This window comes from Acinonyx jubatus, chromosome D3, assembly GCF_027475565.1.
Source record: "Acinonyx jubatus isolate Ajub_Pintada_27869175 chromosome D3, VMU_Ajub_asm_v1.0, whole genome shotgun sequence".
NCBI lineage: Eukaryota > Metazoa > Chordata > Mammalia > Carnivora > Felidae > Acinonyx > Acinonyx jubatus.
In genome coordinates this window covers 31,904,327-31,931,101 of record NC_069392.1, presented here as the reverse complement: position 1 = coordinate 31,931,101, position 26,775 = coordinate 31,904,327, and the positions used below count along the sequence as shown (strand labels likewise).

The window sequence follows — 26,775 nt, the reverse complement described above, 5'->3', positions numbered from 1 at the left end:
TGTTATTTGACTTTCTCAGGCTTGTTCCATGTGTGTGTGTTTGTATGTGTGTGTGTGTGTGTATGTATTCATCCCAATAATATATATACTTCATTATATACCACTGTGCAAACACACACACACACACACACACACACACACACACACACATTTTTTTTTATCCATTCATCCATTGAGGGACACTTGGGGGCCATGAGTTGGCTATGATAAATAATGCTGCACTGAACCTGGTGTGCAGAGATCTTTTTGAGTTAGTGTTTTCATTTCCTTCAGATAAATATCCAGAAGTAGAATTGCTGTATCATATTACAGTTCTATTTTTTAATTTTGGAGGGGAGCCTTCATACTGTTTTCCACAGTGACTGCACCAATTTGCATTCCCACCAATGGTGCACGAGGGTTCCCTTCTCTCCACTTCCTCACCAACATGTTATTTTTCTGTCTTTTTGTGTGAGGTAATGTATTGTTTTTAAAAATCACTTTTCAGTGTGATTCATTTTTATATCCATTACATTTATAAACATAGGTTTCTTATTTGAATAGAATAAGTAATTTCAAGGATTCATAGTATGTATTTCCAAGCATCATCATGCTAAATCCCACCTAGACAGAGAGGTGTATGATGTCAAAGTTGGAAGGTTAGAGAAACACTCTCATCCTGGAGAGGGGAAACTGAGGTTCACTGGCACACAGCTGGTCTCCAGCAAAATGCATGAGCCCCTCCTCCAGTGCCAGGGACCTTGACAGGCAGCAGACAAGCAATGGGAATGGAGGAGGTTAGGCAAGGCTGGCCTAGAATGTGGCCTCTGAGACCAGGAGGGCCATCCAACGTGAACATGGCCTTGAATTGAAGGCAGAACCCAGAAAACAAGGAAGACAGAGCAGAGGCTAGACAGAACAAGATGTAGTCAAAAGCCCAGGGCACTATGTAGGAATCAGAAGGGGCACAGGACCCATAAAGGGGAGGAGCAGAGGCTACCTAATGTGTACAGGGTGCTCAGGTCAGACTCCAGGTCTAAGCACCATTATGTAGTCCCATCTAATTCTCACCCCAGCCCTGTGGGGTTTTACAACAGAGGAAACAAAAACACAGAGAAGTAAGTAGCATGCTCAGGGGCTCACAGGCAGGGAGTAATTGAATCAGGTGACAAACCCAACACCTCATTTCTGGGGCTTTCGACCATTCTCTTGTGCTTCGAACAACAGAGGAGGCCTGTGGTCTCATCAGCACAAGGAGGCAGAGTGCCAAGGAAGGCACTTGAATGTGTCTGCACTTGCCATTAGAGCAGAAGCCTCCCCACCCCACACCGGGCTCTGCTGGGGCTGAAAAGGGAGGTGTGACCTACTGGGAGAGAGGGATACGGAGGAATGGAATGATGGAAATACCCGGTCATCCCTCCCATCCTGCCCTTCCTGAAGCAAGTGCTGGGGGTCTCTGTTTTGCAGGACTTTGCAAATATATGTGCCCATCAGACAGTTCTTCTACAACCTCATCCATCCAGACTACAGTGCCGTGACCGATGTGTATGTGCTCATGTTCCTGGCTGACACTGTTGACTTTGTCATCATCGTCTTTGGCTTCTGGGCCTTTGGGGTAGGTTGGGGGGTGAAGGCCACCACACTTCTAACGAGTAAGAGCGATGCTGTCCTGTGAAGTGCCACTCGTGCCTAAACCTGTTGTTTCCTTCCCAGAAACACTCAGCAGCAGCAGACATCACCTCTTCGCTGTCAGAGGACCAGGTGCCTGGGCCTTTTTTGGTGATGGTCCTAATTCAGTTTGGAACCATGGTCGTGGACCGAGCACTATACCTCAGGAAGACCGTCCTGGGAAAGGTCATTTTCCAGGTCATTCTTGTGTTTGGAATTCACTTCTGGATGTTCTTCATCTTGCCTGGTGTGACTGAGAGGTAAGGTGGAAGCCGGAGGCACGCTCCCACTTTAACGCAAATATGTTCCAGGAGGTTATCATGCCATACGCATCACCACAACAAAATCACCAGGTACAGGCAGAGGCACGGCCAAACAACACCATGGGTTGGAAAAGTTAGAGATCTTCATCACTATCAAATTCAGTGTGGCTCAAAACGTGAACTGATTCCTCAAACACATTTTCATTGTGTGTTCGTACGCATTCATAGAAATCGGGTTTTTCAGGGTGGGAGAAGTGATGACCTTGGCCATCTGAGAAAACCAGAGGCCTTCCATTGTGATTGTCTCTACCCCTTAGTAGACAGAGATGGACCAGAGATGGTCTTACAGGCACTGCTAAGAGAATGAGAGGCTCTCAGACTATGTCCTATGAGAAAGTGGGACATAAAAAGAGCAGCCTAAAGTTCAATGGGGAAAGGGCCAGTGAGATCCTTGGAGGTGGCTGTCTGCTGCCTTTCCCTGTCTCCTTGAGCTCTAAGGTCCAGTCATATTGAGGGCACCCTGTCCTCCTACACCTCATGGGACCTTGTTCACTGCCCTTCTCTCCTGCCTCCAACCCACTCTTCCTCCTCACCCTTTAGATTTCCCAGGTTGCTTCCACCAGAAACACTACTTGGGACCGAGTCGGTGCCAAACGCATGAGCAAATGGATGCGCCAATGAATGAAAGAGAAACAAGGGAGACTGCTATAAATAGGACATTATGGGAACAAAGGGTGAACAGAAGGGGACATGGAAGCACCCATATAATGTAATAGGAATGATCTTTTTAATGAACATATCATTAAAAGTCTTCATGTTTTACAAGAAGCTGACCTCAAGGGTCATTCCTGGCCAAGCCTTGTGAATAACATGGCAATCTGGCTGGCCAATGCCATTTTCCGAAGAGTGACTAGAAAGTAATGAAAACTGCTCTCACTTATGTGGTTCATAACTTGACTCAAATGGCATTCTTAACGAGGAAATTCAACTCTCTCCTGACAATGCTTCAGCTACCTGTCCACTCTCACCTGGATGGTTAGGCTGTGACCTTTTGATTTTGGTGGCAATGCAAATATTGTAAAAGCAAAAATGGAGTTAGGATATTTCCCATGAGTCTGAAGTAAAACTAAGTCAATAAAGAATTGTTACCCAGAAAAATACCAACAGCCAAATAAGTCCTTCACACTATACTGCGTATGGGGAGAGTAAACATACCTCAGCTGATAAAAATAATTCAGATTAAGGCAAGCTTTTTGTTAAAAGACTAGTATTTTGTTAAAATGCTTTGTAAGGACATTGTGGATCTTATTTGTTAGTCTTTAAAGTGAAATAAATGCGCTTTTCTCTATAAATAATTCTATATACATGTCAACTCAGAGAAGTAAACCACATTCAAAAGCCATGGTAGTTAGATGATGAATGTTATCTCTGTGATATTTAAGAGCATCAATGGGCATTCTCCACCAGCCTTCCTAGAAACTCTTAATTTCAGAGATGAAAGGGACCTTAAAAAGCTTTCTAGACCTGCTAACTTCACAGATGAAGATAGGTAAAACCCATACAGAAGAGTGGTGTCCCCAAAGTCACTCAGTTGGCTAGTGGTGAGACCAGATCCCAATCACAGACCTCTTGACCCTACTGTATGCTACACCCCACCTCCCATGGGGGGGGTGCTCACTACCAAGCAGATTTCTTGAAATAATACAACCTACAATTCGTTGTGCAGTTGTGAAAAGGATTTTATTTTTCCATCCCCAGAACAGAGTTCCAGAGCATGGATGTTGCCATGTCCTAATAGAAAAGTTCATAGAGACTGGTGTTTCCAGAAACAGGGCAATGGAGAAGCCATGGAGAATCCTTCAGCAGGATCAAATTACCAAATAGTTGGGTTATTCCTGCTGGTATGAGTTTCCAATTGATGCTGTAACAAATTGCCACAAACTTAGGGCTTAAAACAGAATGAATTTATCATCTTACGCTGGACTAAAATCAAGGGGTAGGCAGGGCTGCATTCCTTTCTAAAGGCTCTAGGGGAGAATCCCTTTCCTCGCCTTTTCTAGCTTCTTGAGGTGCTAGCCTTCCTTGGCTCATGGCCCGGCCTCAGTCTTCAAAGCCAACATCAGTGAATGAAGTCCTCTTCTCATTGCTTCACTCTTTCCCTTCCTCCACCATCATGGTTCCCTCTGACCGAAGCTGAGAAAGATTTCTTCCATTAAGAGCTCATTGATTAGATTCAGCCCACCTGGATAACCTAGGCGCTCTCCCTACTTCAAGGAATCTAATCTCAACTATAAAGCCTTCTTTTTCTTTGAAAGTTAACAGGGGCACCTGGGTGGCTCAGTTGGTTAAGTGTCCTACTTCAGCTCAGGTCATCATCTCACAGTTCGTGAGCTTGAGCCCCACATCGGGCTCTGTGCTGACAGCTCAGAGCCTGGAGCCTGCCTCAGATTCTGTGTCTCCTTGTCTCTCTGCCCCTCCCCTACTCATGTTCTGTCTCTCAAAAATGAATCTCTCAATCAAATTTTTTTTAAATGAAAGGTAATATATTCACAGGTTCTGAGGATTAAGCAACAATACCTTGCAAACCGAATAGAGCTGGAATGTTTGTTATAATACCTGAATTAATGAAAACTTAAACTCAGTTTCTCATTTATTGAGTACCTGCTATGTCCAGGGCAGTAGACCAGGTGAAAAGGGGCATAACACTAACGTGAATAAAGCAGAGACCTATCCCCATCTGGGAAGGACCACATGATGGGATTCCAGAGATTGAGGCACTATGATAAATACTAACACTATGCCCATAGCTGCACACCTAAGACTAATATAATGTTATATTAGTATAATTAGTATAATTATATTATATATATTATATAATGTTATATATAAAATCTCCTATGCCCTTTGTAGACAGAAGCTTATCCCTCACCTCTAGCTTCTGGTACATCCATTTTCTGTCCCTACAATTTTGCCTTTCTCAGAATGTCATTTAAATGGATCACACGTCCTATGGCTTTTAAGGCTGGCTTTTTTCACTTGGCATAATATATTTGACATTCATCCATGTTGTTGCATGTATCAGTACTAAATTATTTTTTTGTTGGTCAGTAGTATTCTATCATGTAAATGTACCAAAGAGTGTTTAAATATACAAAAGTTGAAGGACATTGGGGTTGTTTATAGTTCTTTGGCAATTACAAATAAAGCTGCTATAAATATTACCAAAAAAAAAAAAAAAGGCCACAGAGATCATTTCTGTCTCATTGGATCTCACTTTTGAGCCTCACCTAATGGTCATTCCTAGTACAATGGATTACCCTATCTTTATTTTTGGACATTTTTTGCAAGATATATTAGGATTGGTGAGACTTGAGTCTACATTGCCAGCATGTCAGTGACAATATAATTTCATGTCATTTCAAGCCATGCTGCCATCACTTGTTAACATCCCAGATTCATTTTTCCTCCTCCAGATATTGTTGCTAAAAATTTTACTCATTACTGTGCAAAAGAAAGCAGTCATTAATAGCTATGTTATCTAAATCCTTTTCAAAACAGGAAGAGAATAAGAGAAGGAACAGATTAGGAGTTGGAACTATACAGAAAAAAAATTATGGCTACGAGTTATAATATTCAGCATCAGGAAGCTCCAATATTTTAAATAATTCATCTGATAAGTGATTTTTTCTGTGTGTGGGCACGTGATTTATTTAGTCCACAAACTTTCAGTGGTTGCCTATAGTCTACAAAGTGCTATGTGGCTGGTGCTGTGGGGGACAGATTGGTGAGTAAGGCATAACTCCAGCTGCTAGTAATAAAGCATGGAGAGACCACCAAAAGAAAAAGTCCTTCACTGTGGGACAACCTTAATGTTCCTATTAGATTTAACAGGATTACTTCAGGAACTACTGATTAACTTATTCCAAGTTGAATCACTTTAAGGTTGAAGGAAGGGAAATGTTCATTTATTTTTTCAAGTTTTTATTTAAATTCCAGTTAGTTAACATAACATACAGTGTAATATTAGTTTCAAATGTATGATTTAGTGATTTTGAAATTTACATACAACACCCGGTACTCATCACAACATGGGTTGGTCCTTTTATAAGGGATAGAAGACAACACAGTTTTATAACTTTTTTTTTTAATGTTTATTTATTTTTAAGAGAGACAGAGACAGGATGCGAGTGGGTTAGAGGCAGAGAGAGAGGGAGACACAGAATCCGAAGCAGGCTCCAGGCTCTGAGCTGTCAGCACAGAGCCCGACGTGGGGCTCAAACTCACAAGCTGTGAGATCATGACCAAAGCCGAAGTCGGACGCTCAACCAACTCAACCACCTAGGCGCCCCACAGTTTTGTAATTTTGATTATTATTTTGATAGATAACAATTTTTCTTCATGCAGTTTTCATATAAATTATTTGTAAAATCCAAGGACATTTCCCTGGAAAGCTGAAAGAATGTTCTTTCTTACTATTACACCAATAGAGACAGTCCCTAGAAAGGGAGAGGGAAGGAATAGTTGATATTGGCTCTCTGTAAAGTTCTGATATGTTTATTAATAACTTGTCAAGTGCTAGATCATGGTCAAGTGTATTTAACACATTAGGACCTGAAATACCAAAGCTGGTTTCTCTACAGGGGAAGACACTTCTAAGAAATACTTTTAAGATTTCCAGTTGTTGAGATCCACGTAGAGGTCCCTAGGTCCCTGAGATACATGGGCCAGTGCATCCCCGGCTGGTTCTTAGATCTGGTCAACTAAATAGTATTTTCAGTTAAAAAAAAAAATAACACATGTCTTCTTCTAATGTCAGAATTAAAAGTTAAGATGACAAATCTGAAACATAAAATAAAGAGGAATAAAGAGGAAGCTTTAAGTGTTGCTCTTAACTTTAAACACAGGGAAGATGGTACAGAAGTCTTGGCAAAAGGGACTACCATTTCGACTGCTGAAGATGTCATTGGAGAAAAGAATGTTAGATCATGGAATCATAGATTTTCAGAGCTAGGGAAAGTCTTCAAATGAAGACAGACGTATTGAGCATGATGGCTTAAGGAACAAAAGCAATAGGTTATAAACACAACTGGAACCAAGGGTGTTGAAACTTTGTTAATCCACGACCTGCCTTTATAGATGGATAGCAAAAAAGGGGGGATTCATTCCTCAGGATACCTCCTCCTACATCTTCCAAATTACAGGTCCTTTGAAGTAAAAAAAAAAAATACATCTTTTTGATGAACTTTAATTTGGATCACAGTAGCAGCATCTTTCACATTGTGAGAAAATGTTCATTAGTAAATTCGCTTAAAAAGAAATTAGTTTATTCATGGCCTAAACAACTGAATTATGCACTAACACATTGGAGGCACCATTTGTAGAATTGTTTTTAATTATTAGACTTTCTTACCCTGCTGTTTGCCTTCAAAGTGATCTACTACTAGGTGCAGAGAATTCCTTACAATTGACTGAACTGGCTCTACATGCCAGAGGGGCAATTCGACTTTTTTTTTTTTTGAATCCTAAACTGGTATGCTCTTATACCAGAAGAATATTCCATTATTTCACTTTTATGTTTTTGCGCTTTAGGAAATTCAGCCAGAACCTGGTTGCTCAGCTTTGGTACTTTGTGAAATGTGTTTACTTTGGGTTGTCTGCCTACCAAATCCGTTGTGGCTACCCAACGCGAGTCCTTGGAAACTTCCTCACCAAGAGCTACAATTATGTCAACCTCTTCTTGTTTCAAGGGTAAGGAAGGACACTCTGTGTTGTCACAGTCACTCACAGAGGGGAGGCTGGCAATAGAAAGGCACTTGTTTCCTTGGGAAGAAACAGGAAGGTGAAAAAAGGCTGATGGGGCAATTTAGATCATCACAGAATTCTTAAGACTTTTGGTAAAAGACAGGTACGCCTCTTGAAATAGCCTTTCTAGGTGTAGTTGCCACACACCTGGTCAGCATGGAGTTCTAGAATTATCCACATGGGTTAATTTTCTATTACTGGATCCTGCATAATTACTGTGCTAACATTTCAGGATGAAAACCAGGGATACACGATCCTTAGGTATTAATGTATTTCTGGGCACAATGGAACAGAAATTCGGCATTTGTACTATTTGAAGATCCCCTCGGAATTTTGCGTATACAATGAGTTCCTCCGTTGAAGAGGGCCATTTATTCCACCTAACGTCAACCTGAATGCCACATGATTTGCTTGTCCCTGGTAGTAATTTAGCTACTAGACAAGGCCTATCGGCTCTTCCGTGTAAGAATTTCGTTGGTAGTATCTCCTCTCTGTTCCAATGAAGATCATACCACAGCCCGGAAGGTGAGGCTGCTCATGGCACCGCTGGCTCCTTGGTTGTACCAGACCTGGCGACAGGTGACTTAGTCACAGAAGAGGTGTTGAGTGTGCTCGGTCAGTCACTTAGTGGTGTTCTCTGTGTATGGCCTGATATTTCTTCAATGGGCTGGATTAGTGTTCACTTGGCAGAGCTGAGTGGCCTAGGGGAGAATTTCCGAGTATAACCCAAGCGGCTCTGAAGAGCCTAGGGTGAACCTAGGTCTCCAGCTGGGAGAAGCTCTGTGTTAGTCAAGAAACAGGGAATAGTTCCTAGGCCAGAGAGGAGCCCACGCCAACCCATTCCCAAATATGAGAACGTAAGTCCAGAATCTTATTAACCTGAGGCAGCTACTCAGTCCACCATCTACTAAGTCTACTGTGTGCCCCCAACCCCATGTCCTGCTCCCTCTGACATCTCTCATCTCCCCTCAGCTTTCACGTATCAGGTGTACAACTTTTCCTAGCTCATTCAACAGCAAAACCCCAGTACTCAATAATCCCGCGACCGACAGATTCTCATGACATAAACACATACACGTTTTAAAATGTAAAATGATGGGTCTTTTTGCAGAAGATATTACCTTAAATGTAGAAAATCCTAAAGAATCAACCGAAACACGGTTGTAAGTAATCAATGAATTCATTGTAAAGTTGCAGGATATAAAACCAACATGCAGAAATCAATGGTGTTTCCATACGCTAAAAACAAAACATCAGAAAAGAAAAAATAAAGAAAACTATCCCATTCATAATAGCACCAAAAAACAATGAAATACTTAGAAATAAATTTAACCAAAGAAATGAAAAGATCTGGGCAATGAAAACCACAAGACTTTGATGAGAGACATGGGAGAGGACACCTTCAAACTTATTTAAAAGGCAATCCTAATTTGTTAAGACCATCAGCAAAAAGAAAAAATAGAAAAAAGAATGGAAAATACTAATTCATACGTTGACTTAAGATGAGAAGCAGTTGTATTCCAAGTTAATTTTACCATAAGGGTCACCTTGAGAATTTTTCCCAAGTCATAGGGGCTAAAACAATAAGGAACTACATGAGCTCCCGGGGTTGGGAGGATGACGGGGCCACCCCACAACTGCCTCTCTAGCAAGATGTGGTTTCTGGCAGGTTCCGCCTCGTTCCCTTTCTGACTGAGCTGAGGGCTGTGATGGACTGGGTGTGGACAGACACGACCTTGAGCCTCTCCAGCTGGATCTGTGTAGAGGACATCTACGCTCACATATTCATCCTGAAGTGTTGGCGGGAGTCTGAAAAAGTAAGCCAATAAAAATGCCTTACCCCTTTTCGTTTCCCTCCCATCCAGGCTGGGTATAAGATTCATGTGAATCTCTGCAAGCTTTGTGGCCAAATACGTGGAGGCAGGGGGCAAAAATGGTGAGGACCTGTGACTGTCCCATTGGTTTCCACCCCGGTGGACTTGGGAATTTTGGACTCACTGCTGCCTTAGTCAGCAATGGCATCCAGATGTGTTCTTCTTTTGGCCAGCCTATATTGTAGTTATTTTTAAAAGAAGAAATGATATATTGCTCTGTGACCCCATAATTCTTAAATGGCTCATTTGGGAGCAGAAGGGAATGTGGTAGGATGGAGAAAAGTGGGGTCAGGTGGCTTGGACTCAGGCTCACCCTCTGATTCACTCTTTGATGAGCGACGGGACACTATAACTTCCTTGTGCAAAGGAAATCGAAGTGCAAATATTTGCTTATTCTGTTAGGTTGAATATTGAAGTTTGAATACGCTTACAATTACTGTTATTTATTGGATTTTTTGCAAAAGCTTAACGTCGGAAACAGGAGTCATAACAGCAGTGGCAATGGCTCAACAAGCATTGGCTGAGGTGGTAGAAAGTATCCCTTTTTTGTTTCTCTTCTTGATAATACCCTCCTTGAAAAAGTTCCCTCCAGTGTATATAATTTCTAGTATGTTCTGCTGCTGCTTCTTGGAGTTCTAGTTTCATAATCACGGGTCCCACTGACCTGCGGCTCCTGTATCTGTGGGGTTTGTGAGAGTAAAGGAGACAGGGCTGGCAGTAAACTTAAAATCTGCTCGCTTGTCCTCATTCGTAAGGAGCAGAGAAGCTGATAAAATGACAGAATATGGCAGATGTTCTACCAAAGGGACTTTGAAGGTAACAGTCATGGCGATAAAGCATCCAGAAATCGTGACCAATGAAGAAAAGCGGGAAGAACCAAGAATTGTTCTGTCGGAAGTAGAAAAACAAACGGAAGGAGGCGAAGACAATAGCCGCTTTTAACTATTTGAGATAGTGGGAAATAGGGGGAAAGTTTGAATTTGTCTAGAAGACGCAAGATAACAGAGTTGAGACAGGTTGGCAAAAGCTCTAGTAAGCTTCAGTGGCATCTGACGAACTTCCTAACAGTCGAAGCTACCCCATCACAGACTGGCTGCCTCAGGAGGTGGCTGCTGCCCAGAGGTGTCCACATCTACACCGTCACACAGAGGAGAATTTGCATCCTGAAACCTCTGTGCTGGGAAGCGTGGATCCTAGATCTATTCATTCAGCAGCTTATCATATCAGTTGTCTATTGCTGCTTATCAAACTACATCAAACTTAGTGGTTTAAAAATAACCACCGTTTTGGGGGCACTTGGGTGTCTCAGTTCGTTGAGCCTCTGACTTCGGCTCAGGTCATGTGGGTTCAAGCCCAACATTGGGCTCCCTGCTCTCAGCACAGAGCCCACTTCAGGTCCTCTGTCCCCTGCTCTCTCTGCCCCTCCCCTGCTCGTGCTCTGTCTCTCAAAATAAATAAACTTAAAAAAATCACAACCATTTTCTTTGCTCACAATTCTGCGGGTCGGCAGTTTGGGCTGCATGTCGCTGGACGGACTTGCCCAGGGTCATCCTGTGGCTGCCGTTCCAGAGGGAGCAGGCACAGGCCAGAGAAAGGCCCGAGAGAGAAGCGGTTCAAGAGACAGGCAAGTGGAGAAGATAATTTCGGAATAGAGAGGATCTGAACCTCTGTAGATGGTAAGGAAAAGAACAGTAGAAAAAAAGAAAAAGAAAAATTCTTAGTATCGAAGCCAAAGGATAAAGGTCTGGGTGGGGGGCCTCGGGAAGCGTGGAACCAGAGGCGTGGGTGAATAAGTGAGTAGTGGCAAAGAGGAGTGGCCATCCTACGGGAAGCTGGGGAAAGATGTGGTGAGCCGACTGCACACCACATAGCCTGGCTTCCGCATGAAGTAGACGAACTTATCTGTTGACAGCAGGAGGGAAGGACGGCATCCTAAAACCCAGAGCCTGTCCACTGAGCACTGGAAACCATGAGATCCTAATTCCTCTGGATGAATGGGAAGGGAGTCCTCAGGTGGGGGTTTCTGAATCAGAGGTCACGTTACTGTCCCACATCGATACAGGGCCACCTTTCATGGGAGCAGCTGTGTCTGCCCCATTTGTTAGCTCTTACAAGCTTTTCACTGCCTTTGAGCCAACAGGTGACAACCATCTTTTTTTTCCCAAGTTTTTTTTTTTTAATGTTTATTCATTTTTGAGAGAGAGGAAGAGCCAGAGCGTGAGCGGGGGAGGGGCAGAGAGAGAGAGAGGGAGACACAGAATCTGAAGCAGGCTCCAGGCTCTGAGCTGTCAGCACAGAGCCCAATACGGTGCTGGAACCCAGGAACCCTGAGATCATGACCTGAGCAGAAGTCAGGCACTTAACTGATTGAGCCACCCAGGCGCCCCAACAACCTTCTTAATACTATAGTGAGGAAGTCACAGCCATTGCCCGTCGTCCTTGTGAAGGACAGGGTTTGCTGTGCCCTAGAACACGAAGCATTCCTCCCCACAAAGGGTTTACGATTATTGTTGTCATTTTATCTTCAAGAAATAAAAAGCCTCATTTCAATGTATCACCTTTGGTGATACATGCATCACCTCTACTTAAATATATACTTCTATCTTATGCTCAGTCGCTGGCTATTTCAGAATAAGAGCCTTTTAAATCACACATAGTACAATTTGCTAAGGAACTCAGGTGTGTGGGAGGTCAGTGTCAGGGGAGTCCAGGCGAATCTGGCACGCGTTTTTACTCCGTCCCATCAGAGACAGAAACGTTACCAGTGACCGTCTCTTGTCCAGTATAAAGCAGAAGAGTAAGCTGCTTTTAAAAGTAAATTTTCTTGGGGCACCTGGGTGGCTCATTCGGTTAAGTGTCCGACTTCGGCTCATGATCTGGTCATGATCAGGTCATGATCTGGCGGTTTGTGAGTTCGGGCCCCGTGTCGGGCTCTGTGCCGACGGCTCGGAGCCTGCAGCCTGCTTCAAATTCTGTGTCTCCCTCTCTCTCTTCCCCTCCCCTGCTCGTACTCTGTCTCTCAAAAATAAATAAATGCTAAAAGAAAAAAATTAAGTAACTTTTCTTGGGGATTCTTCCAAGTCGAATGTGCTGTGCTCCAGGGGCTTTATGAACACACTTTATGAAGCCAGAACAATTTCCTAAAAGGCAGAGTGTTGGCACAGGAGCACTCGCAAATGCAGGCCACTGGGTCCCAGTCCTCGTTTCCAATGCTTTCCAGGCAGCCACGTCCCAAAACACTTTAGGAAGCTGATTGGAAATGTAGCCTGGAAGGTTATGCACACTGGGAGACCCAGAAGAGCATTGACTTACCCAGGAAAGGGGTGACAGGCAGTGCAGGACAGGAAGGGGACGGTCCCTTTGAAAGGTGAAGGGGGAAGTAGCCTCAGCGTTAGAGAGAGGTCCAAAGGTGCTGGCCCTGTCCTGTCCCGGGGCTGAGCAGGAGAAGGGGGAGAGCGGAGGGGGAGGTTCTGGGGATTTTAGCAGTGAGTCTCAAAGGGTGGCCTCCAGGAGAGGAACCGATATGGCACCACTACAGTCAGAAGAGACCCAGGCTGTTCTTAGCAGAGAAAAGTCTTGAACCAACAAAACACTTCGCCACCTTGTGCCTGAGCGCTCCTGCGTGAGGATGAGAGGCCACTTGTCTCAACTTGCCTCCCGGACAAAAAGATGAAAAAGCAAGCCTGTGTGTGTGTGAATATATATCTGAAATTCTCCAATACTGCAGTTTTTCTTTCGCAATAGAAAATTGTAATCAGTGGCCTCAAATTCCAGCGCAAAGATACCGAAATACAGTGCTGGATCTGAACATCATGCCCTAACTCGGAGCACAGCCACTGAGAGGCACTATCTCCTGAGCACAGAATCCATAATGCTGCCCATACTGGCTCCTGTGCACCCCCGTCCAGCCCCCGCCCTATACTTCCAGGCCTGACTTCAGCAATCACGGACGGCCAGGGCCCATAGAGCCATTGTAGCAGTGCTGGCTCCCAGACCTCTGTCCTTGTTTGTCGCTTGTCACATGAGCTCAGCGCCTGCAGGCAGAATGTGGATGAGTTTTCCTTACCTCACCTCTAGTGAAATGAATGGCTGCCTCCGGAGGGATTGTGCCCCCAGGATAAATCTCACAGCCAGGCTGGGGAGTGGGGGTAACCCCCATATTGTGTGTGCAGCCCAGCTTCAGGGGCTGACCCTGGAAGGCAAAAAGGTCACAGAGAAGCAACATTTAAGCAAGGATTACATGTGCATATCTGAAGCCCTTTTGATTCCGGACAGCAAAGCTGGCTCCTTGCGCCTTGCTTAGGAGCAGTGCTTGGTGGGTCCCTAACAAAGCTGATGGAAGTGATCCCATCCCTACCAAACGCACTGCTTTTGTAGGAGAGAACAGGTCCCTCACGTGACGCACACTTCTGCCACCACCCCCACTTCCTGCTGTTCAGCACAGCCCCCGCTGAGGACCCGCGTGGAGTCCTGGCGGCCAAGAGAGAGGCTCTTCTGATCGTATAGATCTTCTTGCAGGGCTTGAACCACACTGCCTTCTGACAACGTGTGTCATGAATGAAGTGAAAAACTTTTTTCCACCCACCAAGAGCAGGTGGTTGATAGGCACAGCTTTGGAATATTCAGGAATTTGCAGTAAAATGTCTTTCTCCCACATGATCCCTTGAAAGCAGAGGCTTTGTTCAGCAGTATTTGATCCATCGGTCCATAGGTTCATCACCAGCCAAAACCAACACAGTTTTAAGGAGAAAGTCCCTCAGGTCCCATTGGTCCCTCGTGGCACCACCGTGGGGACGTGTTGGGTGCTCATTAGAGCTTCACATCACTACTTAATTTCCTAGAGTGACCTGAGCGAACTGAGCAGAATCAGGACTCAGTCGGGTCCCGCGGCAAGAGCGCGCACCCCTCCTCCCCGACCCAGACCCCGCCTGCTTCTCGGGGCCAGAAGCCTGAGCCCGGTGTGACCCCTCTGTTGCAGAGATACCCGCAGCCCCGGGGGCAGAAGAAGAAGAAAGTGGTGAAGTATGGCATGGGAGGCATGATCATCGTTCTGCTCATCTGCATTGTCTGGTTTCCCCTTCTCTTCATGTCCTTGATCAAATCTGTGGCGGGGGTCATCAACCAGCCCCTGGACGTCTCAGTCACAATCACCCTGGGAGGGTACCAGGTAACCACTGTGCACCTCCCCCAGGGCTCACTCACCTGCCGGCACCTTTCCCAATAAACAGCCACAGGATGTGGAGTTAGCTTTGGTGCTCCAGATTCCTCCCTACATTTCGGCTGGTCAGCAAATACATGATGTATGAGATAAGTAAAGCACCGAGGACAGTGAAAGAATCGTTTTGTTCTGGTTGGGTAATCACTTCAAAAAGAGATCTCTGAGGCCAGCTGCCCGGGGATACCCGGGGCGGGGGGGGGGGGGGGGGGTGGATAACACGGCGGAAATGTTGTTCTTTGAACCCAGGATGCAGAGACGGGCCTTGGAGGGCTAACGGCACCTTGTTTCTTTGTTTTCCAGCCTATTTTCACAATGAGTGCACAGCAAAGCCAGTTGAAAGTTATGGATCAGCCCAAGTTTAATAAATTTATGAAAGCTTTTTCTAGGGACACTGTAAGTAAATGCATGTAGTAGATCTCTGTGAAGACCTTTCTAGACGAAAGGTGAGCTCACTGCTTGTCATTTTGTTCACTCCTCTGTCATGGCCTGTGGTGGTGGGAGGGACTTTTCAGGGGTTACCAGGGGTCCGCAGCGCATTTCAGGCCACTGGCCCCTTCGATACTCTGAGCCATTATGTCCATATCATTGGATACGTGTTAATAAACGTAATTGTAATTCGGGACATTTTAATGTAAGCTTAACAGATGTAGGTCCTCTTTCATATTTTTAATTTTTTTTTTAATTGTAGTAGATACTGACCCCTTTGATGGGTAGGTCTAATCTGAGAATCTATATCAAGGGAGTCATTCAAAATGTTGGAAAAGCTCTCCGCAGGCCCTCGCTTGTGCTGGCATTCTCTGCATTAGTAAAAGCTGGAAGCCACTGAGGGCTTCATAACTAGGGACCGGTTAAATAAGTTATGGCAAATGTATCAAGTGAATTTGATAGGCACTGGCTGCCCTAGGGCGGTCGGCGTGGGAGAAGGGGACCACTACTTTTCATTTTATTTACATGCTATGTCTTCTGAATATTTTCCGAGCAGCGTCTTTCATAATACAAAATAGTCATTGCAGAGACTCTGCATGGCGTGAACATTTCTCAAGATAAAACCTAAGTGAAAAAGGACACACATTCCTATTTTTTAAATTAAAACAAATGAAATCTACATTTCCTACCAAATATCACAACGGTGATGCCCTGGTGGTTAAGTTGTGGCTGATGTATTCTCTTCCCTACCTTACAAACTTTTAATCATATGATAAATCGAGCTTTCAGAATTAAAATTTGCTTTACAAATAATACTTTGTATTTAAAGAAAATGATTAGGCACACAGATGCTTATCTCCTTTATAAAATTATCAGCCTCTAATGCACACTGCCAAAACTAATCTTGAGGGATGTGCAGCTGTGAAGACAGGACCAGGATATTGTGGGTGGATTAAATTTGACTGGGTGGTGAGAGGGAACACCCCAATAGTTGATACATTTCCTTCTTAATGGGGAGGAAAATGACACCAAGTCATTTGTCTTTTCTTTATTGATGAGTTGGGATGATCCCATAGCTGTATTGGTGAGGCAACATCACCAAGATTGCTCCACGGCACTCGGGCTGCCCATCCCTGTGGGGAGGGGAACAGAATAGTGCAATAGAGCATGAAGACCATGCACTGTAAAAATTGCCCTTCCTTACTAAGAATTCCCCTTCATGTAGCCAGTTACAAAGAACAGTAATCACTTTATTTGTACATCACCACAGGGGGCACATGGGTGGCTCAGTCCGTTGGGCGTCCGACATCAGCTCAGGTTATGATCTCAAGGTTGGTGGGTTCGAGCCCCACGTCAGGCTCTGTGCTGACAGCTCAGAGCCTGGAGCCTGCTTCAGATTCTGTCTCCCTCTCTCTCTGCCCCTCCCCTGCTCGCGCTGTGTCTCTCTCTCAAAACTAAATAAACATTTTTGAAAAATTTTTATTTGTACATAACCATATATATGATCTATTTATGCATGTGTATTTGTGCGCATACAGGGTGCTATGCAATTTCTGGAAAATTATGAAAAAGAAGACATAACTGTAGCAGAACTGGAAGGAAACTCAAATTCTTTGTGGACCATCAGCCCTCCCAGTAAGCAGAAAATGATAAGCGAACTCATGGACCCCAATAGTAGCTTCTCTGTTGTTTTTTCATGGAGTATTCAGAGGTAGTTACTGTATTTCCATGCATAATTTCCCCTTTCCCCCCAATCTAAACTCGCGGTGGGGGTGGGTGGATAAAAGTAAAGAAAAAGTCAATGGATGTGGTTTATAGCTGACATTACACTTTGGGAACGTTCACTCGATGCTACAGCTAACATCTGTGTTTACTAAATAACAGTTTGCCTAGGAATCTCTGACAAAAATAAGAACTTCTTAGTTTTCCTTTTTTCTACTCACTCCAGTTTTGAAAGAGAGGCTGGCAGTGAGTTTTGTGAATGAGAGAGAAAGAGAGGTAAAGCAAAAAGAAAAAGTGTCATGACTTATAAGATGAAATGGTCTGGATGATTGTAAGATTTCCCTGAAAGGTGGACATTTGGTCTTAGCAATAAAGAATTGGCAGTCTCAGGAACCCGAATTCTCACTCGAATCCCTCCAACACAGGGAGGTCCTGTCAGATCTTTTCTCTAAGCAGGAGATGTGAGAGCAGCCTGGGAGTCCCAAGATGGGAGAGCTGAGAGAGATTCCTTCTTACCTAACCTGAGCCCATGGCCAGCACGTGGCCATTACTGCACTTGTTGATCTGTGTTAAGTTTGTATTTAAACTCAGTTAACACACAGTGTAATATTAGTTTCAGCTGTACAGCATAGGGATTCTTCACTTCCATACAACCCGGTGCACCTCACAAGTGCCCTCCTTAATCCCCATCACCTATTTCACCCATCCCCCCACCCACTTCCCCTCTGGTAACCGTCGGTTTGTTCTCTGTGGCTAAGAGTCCCTTTCCTGGTTTGCCTCTCTCTTTTTTTCCCCTTTGCTCACTTATTTTGTTTCTTAAATCCTGCACATGAGCGAAATCATATGGTATTTTTCTTTCTCTGACAGACTTATTTTGCTGAACATAATACTCTCTAGCTCCATCCATGTCTGTGCAAATGACAAGATTTCATTCCTTTTTACCGCTGAGTAATATTCCATACACACACACACACCCCACATCTTCCTTATCCATTCATGAGCATGTCTTAAGAAAAGTTCTTGCATTCAGAAGCCCAATGTGTTAGTGAAGCAATCGGGGAACCTCAACACAATACACTAGTTGGTTGGCTTAGTGTTTGTTTGTTTGTATTTGTCATAGTCTTGTGATTCAGGATTCTATGCCAGCAGTCAAGTGACAGGTTCATTGGGTTCATGGTTCCTGGCTTCTAGGATAAAATTAAAAAAGAATTCCGATAGGTACAGAAGAAGGCTTCTCCAATCTAAAGTGAACTTACAAGGAAACAGTAAAGAAATATCTGAAAGGGGGCTGTTCAGAATTGAAAGAACTCTTTCTTTCATCTTATTTTCTCCTTTAGAACATCCCAAATTCCTCACATGAAATTCTGTACTGCCAAAATTCACTTTCTAGCCTTTTCTTTGAAGAGCTACCAAAATAATAATAATAATAAATAATAACAATATTAAAGATCAACTCTTGATGGAACATGCTTTAAAAGCATGGATTCTATTAGTCACCATGGAGACTAACCTCACTAGATTAATAAAAAAAAAAGTGTTTCAGAAACTCATTATCAGAGCATCAAGACGGTTTCTCTTCTAGTCAACAGACTCTGCCCTCTCACCTGCCATCTGTTTTAAAGGTGTTTGTGGCCTCCCCGGGCTTTACTAACTTGGTTGTCTAAGAAGCTGGACGTAAAGGTGAGGTGGACAGAAAAGGTTGGGGGTGACAGTTGTGGATCCAAGGAAGACTTGGTGAGATTAATAAAATGAAGAGTCAAGTGAATTTTTGAACGTCTCTTCTAGACTTCCAAGTAATCACTGACATTGAGCCTTTTTATTTCTCTTCACAGAAACATGAGTTTGGGTGCAAAGGCAGAAATTGCAACCGATAAGCTTTCTTTTCCTCTTAAAAATACCACACGAGAACATATAGCTAAAATGATAGCCGGCAACAACACGGAAAGTTCAAGAACACCGGTGTAAGTGATTGCTCCTGTTAATTAGCTTTAATAGATGGATATATCTGGTACAAAATCTGCATCTGCAAACTCACGTATACCAGAAATGCAACTTTCTTCAGTAACTCAAGTCAATCTCTACTTGGAGGCCTCATTGTGTTACATTAAGGCAGCTCTGTTTTCCTCCCCCAGTACTCTGTCCGCCTAGCCCTGGGAGTACTGACCTTGTTCCTGGGTAGCAAACTTTGCTCTTATCTGACCATAATCACCAAAAGCCAGAGAAAGCCCCTGGGATACACCTCCTCTACTATGACCCCCTGGCCTGGGGTCATTGAATGGATGGGAGATGAGGGGAAGATAAGGGGTAAAAGGAAATTTGCGGGGGGGGAATCTACATCTTAATATATTCTCCTGCCGTATAAGTACTCCACTTCAAACATATATAAGCTGTGATGTCTAGATTCTAAGCAGGAGGGAGAGAAAAAGGCTATTGGTGTAAAACCACTAAATGAAGTATTCCAGACATCCACCAGCCAATGCCTAGTTCTGACCTCCAGTCTGCCTTGGCCCCACTTTAATGCAGTGAATATAAGCCGCCATGATGCAGTCCTCAGACATGCTCCCTACGACAGCCTTTGTTAATCACTAAAGTTGAAGGAACCTCGAAGACTGTCAGTTCCTCCCCCATTATTTCACGAGAGAACAGGCAGGCCTAGAAAGACACAGCGACCTGCTCAGGTCACCTAGCTTGTCCTTGGCAGAGGGAGGGTTAGGTCCAGGCCAGTAGTTCTCACCTCAAGCCTCAAGTCTTGTCACTAGATAGATTCATGCCGTCCACTTGATCATAGATGTATCTAGAGAGAGAGAGTACAGACCTAGATCCTAGCAAGAAAGACAGTCCCTTGCTTCAGAAACAGTCACAGTCATGGAAAATCTCTGTAGCAGTTTTCAAGTCATAAACTGCTCATGTACAGAGTTTACTTGAGTATTCGAATAGAAACAGGTAAAATTTTTTTGGCTTCAGAGAATTCTAGTTAGAATGGAACCCATAAATTGCGAGGACATCACATTGTATACATATACAAAGATTCACCATTATCGTTTGATATGAGGTCAAAGTAGCAACAAAAAAATCAATTTTATGTGGGTAAAACAACTAAAACTTAATTACGCTTCCCCTCCTTTGTTTTTTTTTTAACATACAGGACTATAGAAAAGATCTACCCATATTACGTGAAAGCACCTAGTGATTCGAATTCAAAACCTATAAAGCAACTTTTGTCTGGTAAGGCTGAGAAGGAATTATTTCAGAACTTTTTTTTAACCTTCTTTTATTCAACTTCTGCAGTTTGCATTTTCAACCTTTCTCGAGCTTCTTTCCAGTTTTCTGTCTCTGTGAGACAGAACTTATAGGAAGCATGAGACTCCCAGCTGCGTTCCACAGCCAGAAGGAATCAGTCACCAGAAGCCATATTCTTCATTGTTTTCATTGATATAGAACTTGATGGGCTTAAATCCACATTTAGTGCCTTAGTCTGTTTACTTGTTTCTATTAACATCCATATCTTGGGCAGAAAATGGCCTCATGCAGTATTAAATATGAAGGCCCCACGATAAGAACAATAAAAAGGTAGCAGGAAATGTGCGTGATTCAGCCCAAGGGTCGTTAAGTATCAACAGTAGTCTCTAGGGACTGTATTTACCCCAAATAACAGAGATGGTAGTAAGATGATGATATGGAATTCTTAAGCATTAATTATGAAGCATTGTTTGACTTCATCAGTTGCCTGGACCAGAACAGATGGGTATGGATGGTAAAAGTAGAAGGACAATGCGGTATATATCCAAGTGACATTCATTCCTTTGCCAACATGGGTTGATCATTGTCACCAGGCAGTATGCCAGGCACTGGAGACGAGGTTCTACATGGTTCATGTTTAGCTGGAAAGATGGGGATTGTGTAGGTAAACAGGTAGACGCCCCCATGGAGATCTCAAGAAGTAGAGGCAGCATAGAGGTTCCGAAGACAAGTGTGGGCGGGCCCCCACATCTCTATGCATTTCTTCCTCATGAGGTTCAGCCTGTGAAGTCCCCCTTCCCCACACCACAGGTCTTGGTGTTCTCAGGTCCTGCCGACACAACAACTTCTCTGATTAGCTTTACTGAGTTCTCTCTGATCTTTACCATAAGGCCTATTTAGCATACGTTGGTGGTTATCACCAGTTTACAAAGGGGGAACCAAGGCCCAGTGTGTGAATTACTCAGCAAAGGTTATACAACCAGTACGTGGACAAACTAGATCCAAACATGGGCCAGATGTCCCCCTTCAGAACTCTCTAGACTTCAGAACCAAGGTTCTTTTTCTTCCTGAGCATTCTCAGTGGTTCACATTCTTCTTGAGGAGGGGTTTCTTTATCTTTATGAGTCTCCTGCCTCACTCTCCATCCATCCATCCATCCATCCATCCAATAGACTTACATTGCCACACACTGTCCTAGATTCCTTTGATCTAGGAATTTAGCAGGAAATAATGCAGCCACGGCCCCCACCCTCACAGAGTTTATAGTCCACCACCATGATTCTCAGTGGAGGCCATATTATCATTGGCAGTGGTGGTATTTTCTTAGAAAGGCCTACACAGAGATCTCCAAGCTTTCTGTTGGCCCTTTTACTGTTCTTCCATATTCACCCTAAGCTCCAACACAAGCAATCATTAACCACACATCATGGGTTTTCAGAACTTTCCTGAGCTTCATGCCATCAATCCTTGCGGAAATAACCTCCTCTCCCTCTCCATCTCCACTTTACTGATGTTCTCAGCAAAATTCAACTCAGAAGTCATGTCATCTGGGAAGCCCTCATGGATCCTACCAACCAGAATTGTTCTCTCCTTGTCAGCACAGGTCTAATAGTGGTTGCCACGTGCCCATAAGTTGTGCTCATGTACATGGCCTGTTCCCATTGAGATATGGAATTGTGCTGTATTCAACTCTGTAACCCCTGATCACCTAACAGAGGGCCTTCCTCCCAGAAGACACTCAATAAATGCTAGTAATATGATTGGATTAGTCAAGTCAATAAAAAGTCAGTGATCTGGGTTTTTAAATGTCTAGTTGCTTGGAATTATTAGCAAAGAAATATACTCATGTATATTAAGCACGTGTGATACTCATGTATATATCACGTGGGTCTTCGCTCTCTCCCCTGTGATATGGCTGCCATGCTCACTTAGCAGCAGTGAGCGTCCTCTTTAGCAACAAGGAGAAACCTTATGCACACCTGCGGCCCACTTTTCTTTCTCCACTCACACTGTTAACATGTGCCCTACTCATCCTGGCATCACACGCTACGGATAGTGGTAATCAGGTTCTGCCATCTGACAATTGTTTGCATGCATTGAATCTTAATATGCTTATGCTAACTTGGTTTCATTTTTCTCGTCTTGCAGAAAATAACTTCATGAATATCACCATCATTTTGTCCAGAGACAATACAACTAAATCTAACAGTGAGTGGTGGGTTCTCAACCTGACTGGAAACAGAATATACAACCAGCACGCTCAGGCCTTGGAACTGGTGGTCTTCAATGACAAAGTCAGCCCGCCCAGTCTGGGGTTCCTGGCTGGCTATGGGTAAGGACGCATTTCAGTTAGCAGTCACAAGAGCCTACTTCTGTGTCATATAAAGTTGATGGGAAGCTTTGTACCTTCCTAAAATTCTTGAACTTAACAGCTGCAGTGTTAAAATTCATAGATCATTGGCCCTTCAAGAACCAGAGTCCCAAAGAAGTCAAAATGCCTTGGGTGAATAACACCATTAAGGACAGGACTAGAAGTCATAGTTCTGGTTTCTTGACTCCACGTCTTCCTGTTATGTTTGATGTAATTCAATGTTTAAACTTAGAAATTGGTGTAGGGTTATCTCTTTTCCACATAGATTGCCTTCTAACCTCAGCAGATGCTCGGTCAAGCATCGCAGTTTTGGACATGGTCCAATGTCCAAAATGGTCTGATGCTATCATTTCACCGTGTTCTGATGCTTACATTCTAAGACACACGCATCCCCTACAAGACATGAAAGTCTGTTAGGAAGTCAATGTCTATGCAGAATTATAGTATTAAAATAAATAGCTAGGTGCAGAAAAGTATATATAGTACAATTGCATTTCTATCAAGTATATTATGTGGTTTCTTTATATAATATTTGCAGTAAAACCCCCTGAAGTTCATGCATGAGACTACTAGCATTGGTTGTTTCCAGAATTGAGATTTTTTTGACACTTTTATTTTTCAAGTCTTAAAGCACTGTAATGTATAAAGTGTGTTTACACAAGGAATATGAATTACCTTTAAAAAAATTTTTTTTTAATGTTTATTATTTTTGAGAGAGAGAGAGAGCCAGAGAGCAAGCAGGGAAGGGGCAGAGAGAGAGGCAAACACAGAATCGGAAGCAGGCTCCAGGCTCTGAGCTGTCAGCACAGAGCCCTATGCAGGGCTTGAACTCACAGACCACGAGATCATGACCTGAGCTGAAGTTGGCTGCTTACCCAACTGAGCCACCCAGGTGCCCCTGAATTACCTTTTTAATAAACAGAGTAACTGTTTTCACCAAAGGGAAAAACTCTAGAGAAATTTTGTTATTTTTTTCTTTTAGACGTGTTCTATTAACTGTGTTTAACTGGTAGATACAATTTCTAGCTACCTTTTTTTTTTTTTTCCCCAGTATCATGGGATTGTATGCTTCGGTTGTCCTTGTGATTGGGAAGTTTGTCCGTGAATTCTTCAGTGGGATTTCTCACTCCATCATGTTTGAAGAGCTTCCAAATGTGGACCGAATTCTGAAGTTGTGCACAGATATTTTTTTAGTTCGAGAGACAGGGGAACTGGAACTCGAGGAAGATCTCTATGCCAAATTAATATTCCTGTACCGCTCACCAGAAACCATGATCAAATGGACTAGAGAAAAAACAAATTGATGCTTTAAGACACAGACTGCAGATCAAATTAACATTTGAATTTAAAAAAAAGCACAATATCCTCATAAGAGCTAAGCATTTCTAGTTGGATGGAAATGGTTTCTCTTCTGACAGGTGGTCAAAAGGAGCTGACTTCCTTCTGCAGTCTAAGCTACCTTGTAAATGAAGGCGCTGTTGAAAATGTTATTTGTAATTCCATTTCTCCAAAATCAGGGCTATTTGTTTCATGATATAGTCAACAGTGTCTTGCATTCTGATTGACGATGCAAAGGAATCATTTATGGGTCTCCTCCCTCAGAGAAACAGGAGAGAAGAAGGGAAAAGGAAAGTTGCCCAGGGTTTTCTGTGCAGAGCCCGCACACTTCCTGAAGAGATGCTCTAGTTCAGTAGGCCGCACCCTGTTGCCAACGGGGAAGCTGCTGTGGGGAGAACAGATGGGCCTCAGCACGCCCCGAAAATACGCAACAGCAATAGGAGGCTGAAACTCCTGAAGAGATTTCTGGGGCGGGGGGTGGGGGGACAAGAGAGGGAGCCAAAGACCCATGAAGATACCAGTGGACGAACGAGCCTCATTCTAAGCAAAAAGTTAACATTAGTGACACTCTTACTGCCTTATCTTAACTGAAGACTAGTAAAAAAAAAAAAAAAAAAAAAAAAAAAAAAAAAAATCTTTCCATTAAACACCAGTGACTTCTCAGGAAAAAAGAAAAAAAAGCAGCAAAACAAAAATGGGGACACCGGTTTTGTCGAGGCCCAGCAAATGACTCGCTTCAGTGGTGGCTGTTAAGCTTCAGAGTTCGGCTCCTCCTCAGACACAGGCTCCAGGTAGAAGGATGAAAATGGCGCCCAGCTGGGTGTGGAAATCTCTGACTCTGTAACTCTTTCCCAACTGAGGTCATGAACGCCCTTCTACCTTTTTCCCCATCCCTCAACACGCTTTTTCCCATTTCGATGATTTAAGGCAATGGTTTTTTCCAGTATGTGACATTGTCCTTCCTGTTTTTCAGGTATATCGAAGAGTTTACATATTCCAATTCACATTTTTACATCTGAGACGGGTTTTTTAAGTTCATAGTTATGGAAGAAATATGTATATTGAGCTTGGGGAAATAAAAAAAAAAACGGCCTTTTCTTAAATTATTATTATTGGTAATACAACCTCTTCATTAAATAACAATGTAGCATGAAAATTTATGATTGAAATGTAGTTTTCATTCTGTATTAAAATACAGTTTCTGAGGAGTCATTAAATGGACTAGAACATGTCCAAAAAAATGATCCTATGTAGTCTGGGTTCAGGACTGACTTAAAATAAAGCACATCTTGCAAAGCCATTTCAAGAATAGTCTTCATTCTGCCTCCTTTGCGTGAAGTAGGAAAAAATTACTATTTTCAATACCGTGTACAAGGAGTTTAAAAAAATCATGGTAAGGGAATACGGAGCTTTAAAAAAAAACAGAGATCAGACGGTGTTCGGTGTCTTCTAGAGAACTGGTGCATATTTTTCTTCGGGCGGGAAAGCCAGCGTACTCCCCACCCTGTGGCAATCAGCTCCTCCAGTCGTCGTAGCAGTAAACTCAGACCACAAACTGTGGCCCACACTCTGATTTCCCAACAACACGAAGAATCATTGTGCGTATTCCGGGTTGTGAACTCTTTCTTTGAAAACAGGGCAGCTCAAGGGAGTTTCCAGAGAGCAGGTTATGACACATTCAGGAAAGAGGAGAAGTAGGAAATCCTCCCGAGAAGAAAGTGGAAAGTCGAACTATACCAGAATGGTAATGCTCTTCAAGAGAGCAATTTCCAGGGTTCAAGAAGAAGCTTCCTGTATGTGTGGGGGGAGGGGGGTATAGAAGGAAATATAAAAGATAGAAATAAAGGATTGTAGAAAGGAGGCGCTTCCTCCGGGGAGGCATGTGCTAGAGTGGAAATGGCAGACAACGAGGAGGTCCGCAGGCCTGGCCAGGCCGCCGTTGGGCAGGGAACCCCCGGGCCAGCAGGCCCTGTCCCCTCTCAGCCCCACATATCTGACAACATGAAGGGATCGTCGTACTGTAGCCAGCCACGTTCCAAGCCACGGCCCAGCGGATGCTCCTTGTGAAAGTGGCCTGCCACCTTAGATTGGGTTCTCTGGAGACGGCCTCCGAAATGAACAGCCTGGACCAAGGACGTTTGGGGCAGTGGTCCCGGGAGTTACACTGGTCAGCAAGGAAGGCAGGATTGAGCAGAGGGACGTGCTGCCCCATCACGCAGCTGCAGCTGAACGTCACCCAACCCTTCAGGGCACTTGAGATCTGGGGTGGTTCTGCCTCGTCCCGGGCAAGGGCATGGCAACTGGATGCTGGAACAGCAAGTTGTTGCCACCGCCACTCCCTGTGCGGGTTTCACCTTTGATGAGGCGGGAGCCTACTCCCTGGAAGGAGGGGCACAGCCTTGACCCATGAACACGGGCGTGTGGGCGTGCAGAGGGCATTCGTGGAGACTGCAGTATCCATCACTGTCTATCCTTGGGCCACTCAGACCCGCTGGCTTCTTGTAAGAAGATTGTGAGGACTTAGTTCCCTTATGAGGGAAGAGTAAGACGCAGGAGATCCGGCCCCTGCTGCCGCAGCTGGTTTTGAAGCCAGACATAATACTCAGCATCTATCCTCCACCACCTGTTCTAGGTTCCCCTCACCCTCATCTGGTCCCTGTCCCAATGAGGCAGGGAGCCGGGCAGGGTGAGCCAGACCCTCGGCCACAGGGGCCCAGCGTCCTCGTTACCAGCCTTGCTCTGGTCCCAGCTGCTGCATTTACCTCTTTTACTGTTCAGTCTGGTCCCCCCGGGACCCCTGAGCACCAGCGTCTGCCTCCCTCCCCGACTGTATAGCCTCAGCCTTCCTCTCTCAGCCTACCCTTTCCGTAAGGT

General features: G+C 44.0%; 1 protein-coding gene across 8 annotated transcripts in view; it reads left to right on the top strand.

The window, feature by feature from the left end:
* Window positions 1–25,201, top strand: part of LOC106989609 (piezo-type mechanosensitive ion channel component 2) — a 462,833-nt gene extending 437,632 nt beyond the window's left edge. For 7 of the 8 annotated variants that reach the window (XM_053206463.1, XM_053206461.1, XM_053206459.1 and 4 more), the window contains 11 exons: window positions 1,447–1,594; window positions 1,693–1,907; window positions 7,500–7,658; window positions 9,382–9,529; window positions 14,565–14,753; window positions 15,105–15,197; window positions 16,769–16,941; window positions 18,785–18,913; window positions 20,098–20,177; window positions 22,341–22,524; window positions 23,615–25,201. In XM_053206463.1, the coding sequence (XP_053062438.1) occupies window positions 1,447–1,594; window positions 1,693–1,907; window positions 7,500–7,658; window positions 9,382–9,529; window positions 14,565–14,753; window positions 15,105–15,197; window positions 16,769–16,941; window positions 18,785–18,913; window positions 20,098–20,177; window positions 22,341–22,524; window positions 23,615–23,867 (1,771 nt within the window). In that variant the 3' untranslated portion in view covers window positions 23,868–25,201. Of the gene's footprint in view, window positions 1–1,446; window positions 1,595–1,692; window positions 1,908–7,499; window positions 7,659–9,381; window positions 9,530–14,564; window positions 14,754–15,104; window positions 15,198–16,768; window positions 16,942–18,784; window positions 18,914–20,097; window positions 20,178–22,340; window positions 22,525–23,614 lie in introns of those variants that run through there. The other variant, XR_008291831.1, reaches the window with a different exon arrangement.
* The last annotated feature ends 1,574 nt before the right edge of the window (window positions 25,202–26,775 follow it).